The 12,673-nt window shown below is 47.9% G+C and overlaps 1 protein-coding gene across 1 annotated transcript in view; it reads right to left on the bottom strand.

Moving 5' to 3' along the window:
* The window catches only part of CDH23 (cadherin related 23), a 495,748-nt gene that overhangs the window by 262,367 nt on the left and 220,708 nt on the right, over positions 1 to 12,673 (bottom strand). The window contains exon 9 of the mRNA XM_029911383.1: positions 1,106 to 1,218. Within this exon, the coding sequence (XP_029767243.1) occupies positions 1,106 to 1,218 (113 nt within the window). The remainder of the gene's footprint in view (positions 1 to 1,105; positions 1,219 to 12,673) is intronic.

Genomic DNA, 12,673 nt, shown 5'->3' with positions numbered 1-12,673 from the left:
GAAAGAAGCAGGATTCCAAGGGATGATAATAGTATATTGACCGTGTAGAACTCCACAGAAAGACCCTCACCACAGGTCAAGCAGAGTAATTACATGTCATTTTCTCTCCCTGACAAAGCGCTGCCCCTACCACAGCAAGGAGGTGAGCTGTACTCTTCCAGTGCTGGCTGCCATCCTCCCAATCAATGACCTCTCTAACATGCTGATTTTTTCCACCGGCCCAGTGGAATCCACACTTTTAAATGCGTTTCCAACCCACTGGCTGGCTTGGTATTGATTTTGATTAAAGGGCTGAAATCGGAGTTGGGGGAGCAGTTCTCTGGTGGGGCCTTATGGTATCGGAATGTTATGCTTCGATGCATTTTCATGATGAAGCCACTTTTAGCCTTTTCTTTTTAATCCTTGTACCATGCAACACAGACACACATGCAGCTGAAGGATCTGCTGGACACCAAAAATACAGGTGCCCAGTGAGATGGAAAAAAAAAAAGACCCATTTTTGTCATGGCAGCATGTCTCTACCCTTCTAATTTTGTTGCATCTCACAGCCCCTACTAGCTCCATCAATACATCCCCCCTTCATTAATCCACAGCACACTGCTCATCCTGCTGCTCAAAGGGGTTGAGGCATGCAGTGTGTATGTGTCTAGCCTCCTCCCACCCCAAGGAGTACCACTGAGCCAGAACAGAGCTGTACATACACTGCAGAAGATAGAAACCACCATAAGAGGAGTACCCCACAGCAGAAGTTCACAGAGCTTTGGAAGGGCTAACTGAGCTAGCAGAAGTCAGGGTGAATTACAGGAAATACAACATGTTAATTCTACATCCCACTCCCCCAATCTAGGGATAATGGTGTCTGGCCCTGATGCCAGACGGAGGGGAGAGAGGTCCTGCACTGGGAATAGCAGAGGTCTGCCCTGGTGTCAGATAGGGAAAGAGTAGTTCCAGTGTGCTTCTTCACTTGAAATAAGACAGTATTAAGCAGCGCAGAGCAGCAACACATTCACAGATGATCCTCTGGTTGAAGTGCCTTTCCTCTCCCTTCAGCTATGCTGATCCTTCCCCCCGTCTCCCCAAAAGGATATTGCTCTCAGTGTCTCACCTTCACTGTGAGAATGAATCCAGTGCTGTAGAAAGGGTTTTCACGGTCCAGTGGCCCATTCAGGGTTAAAGCTCCACTGATGTAGTCCAGTGCAAAGATGCTGTTGGTGTTACCTGGCAATGAAAACAAACAGGATGAGCACAAGCAGCCCATAATGCTAAAGACACAGAAACTATGGATTTAACACAGAGGAAAGCCTGATGAGACAAGCCTCTTCTCCCTATCCTCCATGCATGACTAGATCAGATGCAAAAAGCGATTTTAGAATTCAGAACTGTAGTCTGGTTTAAGACCCCCAGCCGGGTAACAGATTATACTAGTATGTGCAGACTTAAAGCATTATAAATGCATTTTAAAATTAAATGGCTGTAAATCAGTTCCTCCTTCACTTACCTACCCAATATTGGGCTCAGAACTGTGCTTTTCTTGCAAGAGCTGATAGCATCACAAACACTTCAGGCAGTGTAGGAATTTCAAAGAGTTTCTGCTAAAATGTAAATGTATTCATCATTTTTATCTCCACATCTACTCTGTTACTGACTTGGGATCTCAGACAGCATATACAGAATGACACTTTGCAGTTTACCTCTTAGCAAGCGTCGAAGTCTGAGCATAAAGCGAGAGCAGCCGCAGTGGGGCAGCTACTCTCATCACATGAAGGTGGGAGGGAAATGGTTGGACAGGGCTGGAGGTGAGCAGAGCCTTAGCTCCATCCCCCCCTCATGCACCAGCTGCAGCGCTGAGTGGTGCAGGGTGGGAAGTATGCTGCGCTGGTGCAGCTTGTTTCTCCCCTGAAGCAAAGGGGAAGCAGGGACCCAATTGGGACCTGACCTGCTCCTGGAACAGGAACCCTTGACTTAGGGCTTGTGATACGGTATCTTCATGGTCTAGCCCCACGTGGTTTTAGGACAGAGCTAAAGCAGCACAACGAAGAGGCAAAATCCAGTTACTGAACAGGGTTTGGTTTAGACTCCTCCTCCTTTAGCTGAAGCGCTGCATTCTCATTTCCTCCACATCTCCTCGACTGAACTCTGCCATTGCCGCTGTGTCCCCTGGATGGCCGATTGCCCCTTCTCGGTGTCCCCACTTCCCTTAGGGAGTGGGCTGGACCCTCTCATTTGCTCCCATCTAGTTTGTAGATGCTCTTTGTTCCATGCCTTTGGATGCCTTTCTACAAGCTTGTAAATCTGGTATCCCCGAAGGTTACATGTGTGACTAGCCACACGTGATGCTGTCATCAATGCCTCACTATTTTGTGCTTCATCCAGAAGAGCCTGTCCTGCTCTCATGGCAACCTGGGTCAGTTTTCTCCTTCTTTAGAAATAGACACTGGCAGAAGGTTAACACGGTATTGCTGAGTCATACAGCCTACTTACCAGCAGATATTAATAAACTGAATCTCACGGGACTGGGGCTACCCTCATTATAATCTCATCTCCTTTACCTTTGTCAACTGAGACAAAGAAACCAGTTGTCACTTGGAGCCTTGGATATCTGATGCTTGCCTTGTGTGATATCCAAGAAGGAGGCTATTGAATTAATGATGAGGGGCTTGCACAGACATACACTCCTGCAAACCTCCCCCCCCACACACACACACCACTTTCCCTGCACTCTCACAGTGTGTAAGAATTCCTGATCCCAAACACCAAGATAAAGGAGGAGGAGGGGGATTGTTACATTCCATCCAGCTGCAGGGGAGGGAAGAGAAAAGACACCCAACTTCTCACTACCTTTCTATGTTAAAAACTATTTGCCAATTTTCTGGAAATGCACTTCAAGAAAATTTGCCATAACAAAAGTATCCTTTCCTTAGCTCTTGACCAACTTGCTCTATTCTGATCCTGTACCTCTGCCTGCCTGACCTAGCCACTTTGATATCACTTTCATCATATTAATATTCCCTTACATTGGGTGATTAATGACCCATTTCTTGCTTCTAGTTACAGCTGTCTTCTCATCTGACTTGGTCGCAGTCTAGCTTTCAATCCTGTCAGACATTTTACCTTCCAGGAGCACCATGAGCGAAGACAAACCAGTGTCTCCTCGTTGTCCTCTATAATTGTACATTTCTCCTTTATAGTGGAGGGTTTACATTTTCCCTCAGACCTCCAATTACAGAGCGCCTCATGATTCTGTCCTTGGGTCCTCTTCTCTATTCCATCTGAAATGGCCCATTGATTGCTTCAGTGACAGAGTTCACAGCTTAATGAACTGTTAAGGATCTACTTACAAATATTAAATATTAAATGATGTTCAGTAGCAAAGCATAAAAGGTACCAATAGTTTCCACCTTGGACTTTACCTCGATGTGGTGATCACCCAACTCTACAGTCTTTCTTTTTGAGCTTATTCTCAGATCTCTCTAACTAACATCTACTTGTCTGTCTTGATTGTCAGTTCCTGGCTACTACATGGTTGATTAAATCCTCTTTCAGAATTGAGGGAGAGAGAAAACACCCTTGCCCCACATCATTGATCCTACTTAAACTATGACCTACTTAACCCACTGACCTCCTCTTAAGTCAAGCCAGAACTTTGTTACCTAGACTAGAAATGTTATAACGTTAGGCAAGAAAGATGTGGGAGGAGAAAAAGTTCAGGATCATTAAATATTACAGCACACATTTCAAAACATTTCTAAATTTGTCCTTAGCACTGCTGAAATCCTTCTTCGTGCCTTAAAGCGCTTCCTATCTAGAGCTATCGAAGTAACACATCACCTTCCTTCCTAGATTTTTCTCTCTCTAATGTTTTGGGAGCCTTGGAAATCTTCAAATTTCTCCCTGCTCACCAGGATCAACCAATCATAATTAGAGATAGAAAAGGCCTACAGTATTAAGTCATCTTATCCTTGCCAGTGCCCCCCCCCATCTTCACTGGATTCCTATTAATCTCCAAATCTAATCCAAAACTGTCCTCCTGATTTTCAAAGTCTTCACATACTTCATGCTACCTTTCCAATTTCATATCCACCAATTCCCTGCACTCCCTATGCTTCTCCAGTCTGGGCTTCCTCCCCTATTCCTTCTCCAACAGCGGGGTAAGGAGGTGGAGTCAGGCGGGCTCATGTTTTCACTTTGTGCTGCCATCCAAGGAACTCTGTGACCTTCTTCCCCAGACACAGAGTCATTTCCTCTCTTTGAAATTTGATTGTCAGGTTTTTTCTCTTTAGTTATGTCTGACTCAAAGTCATTTTGTGATTTCATGTTTGAAGAACAATGTATAAAAATATATCGTATTGTACTGAAACAAGTTTAACTCTCCTAAGATGCCAGCCATTTCCTTGGTTGCATATTGCCCTGGTAAATTATATACTGGGGCAGCCTTTGTACATTCCCCTAACATTACATGCAATAAATATATATTTTAATTAAAAAAAAATTGTCCTGCCACTAACAATCTGCCAACTGGTGCTATTGCCAACTTCAACCTCATACCAATATGTTCTAGTGGAAATGGGTCAGTGGGGCTTATTCTGAATTTGGCAGGAGCATGAGGGACCTAACAAAGCCCTACAGTTTGAACACTGGACCCCTCATTCCAAGACTCACCATGAATTCGGCTCACAACCAGAATCTGAGCAAACGTAAGGTGATTTTTAAGAAGAAAGGGATCTTAAGGACCCAAATGCTCTCCAGCTGTGCACATCAGAGGTTTTCCTTTAGCTCAACCTCCCAAATATTGTTCAAACAAAAGACATGCATTTGATGTACTTTTGGGAGGCTTTTTGCTTACACAGAGTTGGTTGGCTCTAAAAACAGCCTTGGAGTAGGAAAGACATGTCTCCAAATTTGTCATTCAAAGTCTTTTCATAATTTTCTCTACAAAGCCTCTTCAATCATTAATTCATTAGTCCTCTGACCAATGGTCCTCCATGAAGTACTGCACCATAGAACAATGCAAATTCCTGCTCGGTGCTTCTCTTTGGAAACTCTCTAGTTAGCTTTAGATTTTCAATTTCTTCATCTTTTTCATGGGGGAAAAAATAGTCATCTTTGCTTTTCACTCCCCATTTGCTGTCACTCAGCCTTCCACTCTCTCCACCCTTTCTCGCTATAAAATCTCTCCTTCATCCCTTGTCCTCTCGTTATCTGTCAGTCTTTTGACCCAGTAAAAAGTCCCAGTCTGGGTTAACTGCAGTTTAGTGTGTGGCTGACTGTGCGTACTGCAACACAGGCTGATGGCTTTCAATTGGTTTGTCTGCTCCACTGCTCTAACAGCAATTACTTTCACTCCTCTTTCTCCTTTCCCTCTGTGTCTGGAAAGACAAAGAAACCATTCCAAACCACTAGGTCTCTGCATCAGCCCACTCGGAGGCAGAGGGATTCCATGGATGCAACAGAGCCACACAATGTGGAGATGCTGAGGAGCATGGATGGCTGTCTGGCATGTTGCTGCTCAGATTCCAATCGCTAGCTCCTGGACATTCATCCACGGATACGTCTCCAATGGCCTCTGAAGCAGATAATAACTATCCAATGAAATCCTATGAGTTAGCAAGGGTTTGTCTCTCTATTATATAATGTTGGCAAGTGACTCATCCATATACTGCCATATTCAGACACAGTTGCAGATCTGGTGCCAGTGTTCTTTGCATTGCTCTATGCCACTATCTCAATCTAACAATGCCTGAGAAAGACATCCGGAGCCTGTTTCATGGCACTCTGAACTCTGATCCTGTCTGCTGCTCTCAGTGCTGCCTGCCTGTCCAAAGATCCCTGGTGCTTTTGGCCCTGCCTTGCTGCTCAGACCGGTGTTACCTGCCCGTATTATGCTACCTGCACTGTCATGTCCTTCTGACCCTGGTCTTGTCTGACTGATGCTGCTAGTGCTACTCATCCTATCCTGCCTCCCTGACCCTGTCTAATGGGTGTGCCAATACAACAAATTGCTGTTCCTCTGATGACTACATTGTTGAAGCAGCACTGTAATACCCAGACATGAGAGAGAACACAGTGGATACACAGAATCCTCTCTAGTGTATTTTAAACGGAGCAGATCTACCAAGATAATTCTGTTGCTCGGAGGCTGTAAGATGGAGCAGGCTTTTCATTCTGTGTTATTGCTATCTTAGAGTGCAGTACACAAACCCTTTGTGACCCAGACAGAGAATATCAGCACCTGAAACTGAAACTTCACCTGATACGGAATGATCATATGAATATTTGAAAGCAAAGTGTTCAAAGTGGACTTCTCTTCAGGGGGAAATTGTACTGTTCAAAGCCTCTCTCCACAGCCCTCTCTGCTATATTTCTCTCAATATTTTGTGCCACAACCGTCACACAACACACTCACTTGTAAACAAAAATTCCAGTACCATTTAATGTACCAGCCAGAGAGCTAGCTTTCCTCTGCTGTATCCCTACTCCAACCAGGGAATTAAGTCATCACAAATAGGTTCAGGAATCACTAACAGGTAGCAGGTTCACTATTAACACATTTCCACTAGCTATGAGATAGTCTGTTCCAAAGCTATGAAGAACTTTTGAAAAAAGAGCTGCTATCTAATCTCTGACACATCAGTTCTGCAAGGGGTCTTCAAACCCACTCTCTGGCTTGTGCTCTCCCATGGCTGCACCTAGGAATGAATCAGGAGTGCTGGCCTAGGTCTAACTCTGGACTAAACAGAAACAGGAAGAAACAAAACCTGAGAAGGACCAAACCCCCTAGTACCATTAGCACTTTGAAATGAGCCTGACAGCCACCCAGCTGCTTTCCCTGCAAAGTGCCTGGAGAGCTCATAATAAGAAACTGCTCATTCTGCCTGTGAGCAGAGCATCTATCATAGGCAGGAGCGATTCTGGCTCAGTCAAACTGAGCTGGCAAATTTCAGGAACTGATGGGTCCTTCAGCAAAAGACTGAATGGGATTCTTAGGCTATGTCTACACTACAGAATTAGGTCGGATTTATAGAAGCCGGTTTTATAGAAACCGGTTGTATGCAGCCGATTGTGTGTGTCCCCACCTAAAATGCTCTAAGTGCATGAAGTCGGCGGACCGCGTCCACAGTACCGAGGCTAGCGTCGACTTCCGGCGCATTGCACTATGGTACCTATCCCACAGTTCCCGGAGCCTCCGGCGCCCATTGGAATTATGGGTTGAGATCGCAATGCCCGGATGATGCAAAGCAGTGCCGCGAGGGGTTCTGGGTACATTGCGTCAGGCCCCTCCCCCGCCGTCACAGCAACGGCAGACAATAGATTCGCGCCTTTTTACCTGGGTTACCTGTGCAGACAACATACCACGCCAAGCATTGAGCCCGCTCAGCTCAGCTCACCGTCACCATATCTCTTCCGGGTGCCGGCAAACGTGGGACTGCATTGCTAAACAGCAGCAGCAGCTTACTGCCTTTTGGCGGTAGACGGTGCAGCATGACTGGTAGCCTTCATTGGCGATCTGGGTGCTGGCAGCTGTGGGGCTGGCAGCCGTAGGGCTGCATTGCACCAGCCCCTTGCCTTTTGGTAGAAGATGGTATATTACGACTGGTAACCGTCGTCATCGTACTGCAGTGGCTGTCGATCATGGGCACCCGGGCAGACAATGATGGTTATCAGTCGTAGTATGCTATTTTCTGCCAAGTGCCCAATATTGTCTGCTAAGCACCCAGAAGAGGCCGAGGGCTATCTGGGTGCTGGCAGACATGGGGCTGGCAGCCGTGGGGCTGCATTGCACCAGCCCCCTTGCCTTGATGATGATGGTTATCAGATGTATTATTCGCAGGATGGGGCAACATTGCTACACAGCAGCAACCCCTTGCCTTTTGGGCAGAAGATAGTATATTACGACTGGTATCCATCGTTGTCATACTGCAGTGGGCATCATATTGTGCAGTAGACCTGAAGGCTTACTGCCAAGCGCCCAGTATTTGCTGCCAAGCACCCAGAAAATGCCAAGGGCTATCAGTCATGCTGCACCATCGTCTTAAGATGTAAAAAATAGATTTATTCTCCATTCATTTGCTTCCCCCCTCCCTCCTGCTAAACCCAGGCTTTTGAGTTCAATCTTTGGGGGGGGGGGCATTCTGTGTGACAGTTGTTTGTGTTTCTCCCTGATGCAAACCCACCTTTCTTGATTTTAATTCCCTGTACCTGTACGCGGTGTCACTCGCCCCTCCCTCCCTCTCTCCCTCCCTCCCTTCTTCCCCTGGTCCGTCAGATACTACTTTCGCGCTTTTTTTCAGACCAGACGCCATAGCCAGCACTGGGATCATGGAGCCCGCTCAGATCACCGCGGCAATTCTGAGCACTATGAACACCACGCGCATTGTCCTGGAAAACATGCAGAGCCTCCTGGACATGCCAAAGCCAAACCAGGACCAGCTGAGGAGGAGGCGATTGCAGCGCGGCGACGATAGTGATGAGGAAATTGACATGGACCTCTCACAAGGCACAGGCCCCAGCAATGTGGAAATCTTGGTGTTACTGGGGCAGGTTCATGCCGTGGACCGCCGATTCTGGGCCCGGGAAACAAGCACAGAGTGGTGGGACCGCATCGTGTTGCAGGTCTGGGACGATGCCCAGTGGCTGCGAAACTTTCGCATGCGTAAGGGCACTTTCATGGAACTTTGTGACTTGCTTTCCCCTGCCCTGAAGCGCCAGAATACCAGGATGAGAGCAGCCCTCACAGTGGAGAAGCGAGTGGCGATAGCCCTGTGGAAGCTTGCAACGCCAGACAGCTACCGGTCAGTCGGGAATCAATTTGGAGTGGGCAAATCTACTGTGGGGGCTGCTGTGATCCAAGTTGCCAGGGCAATGAGAGACCTGGTGATATCAAGGGTAGTGACTCTGGGAAACGTGCAGACCATAGTGGATGGCTTTGCTGCAATGGGATTCCCAAACTGTGGTGGGGCGATAGACGGAACCCATATCCCTATCTTGGCACCGGCGCACCAAGCCACCGACTACATAAACCGCAAGGGGTACTTTTCAATGCTGCTGCAAGCCCTGGTGGATCACAAGGGACGTTTCACCGACATCAACGTGGGCTGGCCGGGAAGAGTACATGATGCTCGCGTCTTCAGGCAGTCTCTTCTGTTTCGAAAGCTGGAGGAAGGGACTTTCTTCCCAGACCAGAAAATAACAGTTGGGGATGTTGAAATGCCTATCGTGATCCTTGGGGACCCAGCCTACCCCTTAATGCCATGGCTCATGAAGCCATACACAGGCAGCCTGGACAGCAGTCAAGACCTGTTCAACTACAGGCTGAGCAAGTGCCGAATGGTGGTGGAATGTGCATTTGGCCGTTTAAAAGCGCGCTGGCGCAGCTTACTGACTCGCTCAGACCTTAACGAAAAGAATCTCCCCATTGTTATTGCTACTTGCTGTGCGCTCCACAATATATGTGAAAGTAAGGGGGAGACATTTATGGCGGGGTGGGAGGTTGAGGCAAATCGCCTGGCCGCTGATTACGCGCAGCCAGACACCAGGGCGGTTAGAGGAGCACAGCAGGGCGCGGTGCGCATCAGAGAAGCGTTGAAAACCAGTTTTGTGACTGGCCAGGCTACGGAGTGAAACTTCTGTTTGTTGCTCCTTGATGAACCCTCTGCCCCTCCCCCACCACCCTGTTAACTCTACTTCCCTGCAAACCAACCACCCCACCCTCCCCTACTACCCTCCCCCCTTCGAGCACCACTTGCAGAGGCAATAAAGTCATTGTTGCTTCACATTCATGCATTCTTTATTAATTCAGCACACAACTAGGGGGATAATTTGAAAGGTAGCCCAGGATGGGTGGGGGAGGAGGGAAGGAAAAGGACACACTCCAATTTAAAACTTTAAAACTTATTGCTATGGAAATCATCTAGGGTGGAGTGAGTGGGTGGCCGAAGGCCCCCCCACCGTGTTCTTGGGCGTCTGGGTGAGGAGGCAATGGGACTTGGGGAGGATGGCTGCTGGTTACAGAGGGGCTGTAGCGGCGGTCTCTGCTCCTGCTGCCTTTCCTGCAGCTCAACCATACGCAGGAGCATATCACTTTGATGCTCCAGCAGCCGGAGCATCGACTCTTGCTTTCTGATTACAAGTTGACGCCACCTCTCCTCTTCAGCCCGCGTTTCAGCACGCAACTTCTCCTCTTCAGCCCGCGATTCAGCACGCCACCTCTCCTCTCGCTCATATTGGGCTTTTTTAAAATCAGTCATTGACTGCCTCCACGCATTCAGCTGTGCTCTGTCAGCGTGGGAGGCAGTCTGAAGTTCAGTAAACATTTCGTCACGCGTCCTTCGCTTCCTTCTTCGAATATTCACTAGCCTCTGCGAAGGAGTAAGATTTGCAGCTGGTGGAGAAGGGAGAGGTTGTTAAAAAAGATACATTTTAGAGAACAATGGGTAGACTCTTTCACGTTAGATTTTGCTGTTCACAACATCACACAGCACATGTGCTTTCGTTACAAGGTCGCATTTTTCCTCTTATATTGAGAGTCTCCTGGTTTGGTGTGAGAGATCACTCACGCAGTGCCAGGACACAGATTTCAGCTTGCAGGCAGCCATGGTAAGACATATAGTCTTTGGGCTTTTTTAACCTTCTTAACATGTGGGGATGGTTTCAAACAGTTCTGCCCTCATTTCCCATACCAAGCACCCGTGCCATTTAAAATGGGTTTGCAATGTAAAAGGAGGGGCTGCGATTTCAGGTTTAACATGCAGCACAAACCCAACTAACTCCCCTCCCCCTCACACCCAATTCTCTGGGATGGTCACTTCAACCCTCCCCCCCACCGCGTGGTTAACAGCGGGGAATATTTCTGTTCAGCAGACCAGGAAGGGGCACCTCTGAATGTCCCCTTAATAAAATTGCACCATTTTAACCAGGTGACCGTGAATGATATCACTCTCCTGAGGATAACAAAGAGTGATAAGGAATGGATGTTGTCTGCATGCCAGCAAACACCGGGACCATACGCTGCCATGCTTTGTTATGCAATGATTCCAGACTACGTGCTACTGGCCTGGCGTGGTAAAGTGTCCTACCATGGCGGACGGGATAAGGCAGCCCTCCCCAGAAACCTTTTGCAAAGGCTTTGGGATTACATGAAGGAGAGCTTTCTAGAGATGTCCCTGGAGGATTTCCGCTCCATCCCCATACACGTTAACAGACTTTTCCAGTAGCTGTACTGGCCGCGATTGCCAGGGCAAATTAATCATTAATCATTAAACACGCTTGTTTTTAAACCATGTGTAATATTTACAAAGGTACACTCACCAGAGGTCCCCTGTGTGCCCTCAGGGTCTTGGGTCAGTTCGGGGGTTACTGTTTCCAGGTCCAGGGTGACAAACATATCCTGGCTGTTGGGGTAACTGGTTTCTCCGCTTCCTTGCTGCTGTGAGCTATCTATGTTCTCTCCATCCTCATCTTCCTCGTCCGCCGAACCCGCTTCCCCGTTTGCAGAGAGGGACTCATAGAACACGCTTGGGCTAGTGGTGGCTGCACCCCCTAGAATGGCATGCAGCTCCGCGTAGTAGCGGCATGTTTGCGGCTCTGCCCCGGACCTTCCGTTTGCGTCTCTGACTTTGTGGTAGGCTTGCCTTAGCTCCTTAATTTTCACGCGGCACTGCCGCGCGTCCCTGTTATGGCCTCTGTCCTTCATGGCCTTGGAGATCTTTTCTAATGTTTTGCCGTTTCTTTTACTGTTTCGGAGTTCGGCGAGCACTGCTTCATCTCCCCAGATGGCGATCAGATCCTGTACCTCCCGTTCGGTCCAGGCTGGAGCTCTTCTGCGATCCTGGGACTGGGACTGGGACTCCATCATGGTTACCTGTGCTGATGGGCTCTGCATGGTCACCTGTGCTCTCCACGCTGAGCAAACAGGAAATGAAATTCAAACGTTCGCGGGGCTTTTCCTGTCTACCTGGCCAGTGCATCTGAGATGAGAGTGCTGTCCAGAGCGGTCACAATGAAGCACTGTGGGATAGCTCCCGGAGGCCAGTAATGTCGAATTCCGTCCACACTAGCCCAATTCCGACCCCCTAAGGTCGATTTTATCGCTAATCCCCTTGTCGAGGTGGTGTTAGGAAACCGGTTTAAAGGGCCCTTTAAGTCGACAGAAAGGGCTTCGTAGTGTAAACGTGTCCAGGCTTAAGTCGATTTAACGCTGCTAAAGTCGACCTAAACTCGTAGTGTAGACCAGGCCTCATACTCCTGGTGGGCAACAGAGATCCTTACCCCTCCTGGGAAGGGCACCTCCCTTTCTTCCTCCCCTACACTGAAACACAAATGGAAACCCGCTGACCTGGAAGAGGTCAGGGGTGGAGCAGAGTACAGCCCAGGAGGGCAGACTGAATGGCTCGGAGGGGAGAGCAAAGCAGTGAGAGGAAACCTAGGGGATCCAGTTGAGGTAAGAGGCAAAGAGGAATAAAAGGAGGGGTGGTCAAAGAGGTTGGAGCAAGAATTAAAACGGAGTGTAAGATTTTAAAAAAATATATTTTGAAAAAGTGGTGGTAAAATAGCTCAGGGTGGAAGGAAGAATCTGAAAATTGTTACAGAAAATAATATATTGAAATTTGAGAAGTGTAAAATAGGCAAATAGAGACACTGAAAGTCAGGGAAGAAAAGATGCATTAAGTTATAGAAG

Source organism: Terrapene carolina, unplaced genomic scaffold (assembly GCF_002925995.2).
Source record: "Terrapene carolina triunguis isolate 2854851 unplaced genomic scaffold, T_m_triunguis-2.0 Scaffold95, whole genome shotgun sequence".
Taxonomy (NCBI): Eukaryota; Metazoa; Chordata; order Testudines; family Emydidae; genus Terrapene; species Terrapene triunguis.
The sequence above is the reverse complement of the archived record's forward strand: the minus strand, read 5'-3'. Positions and strand labels throughout refer to the sequence as shown.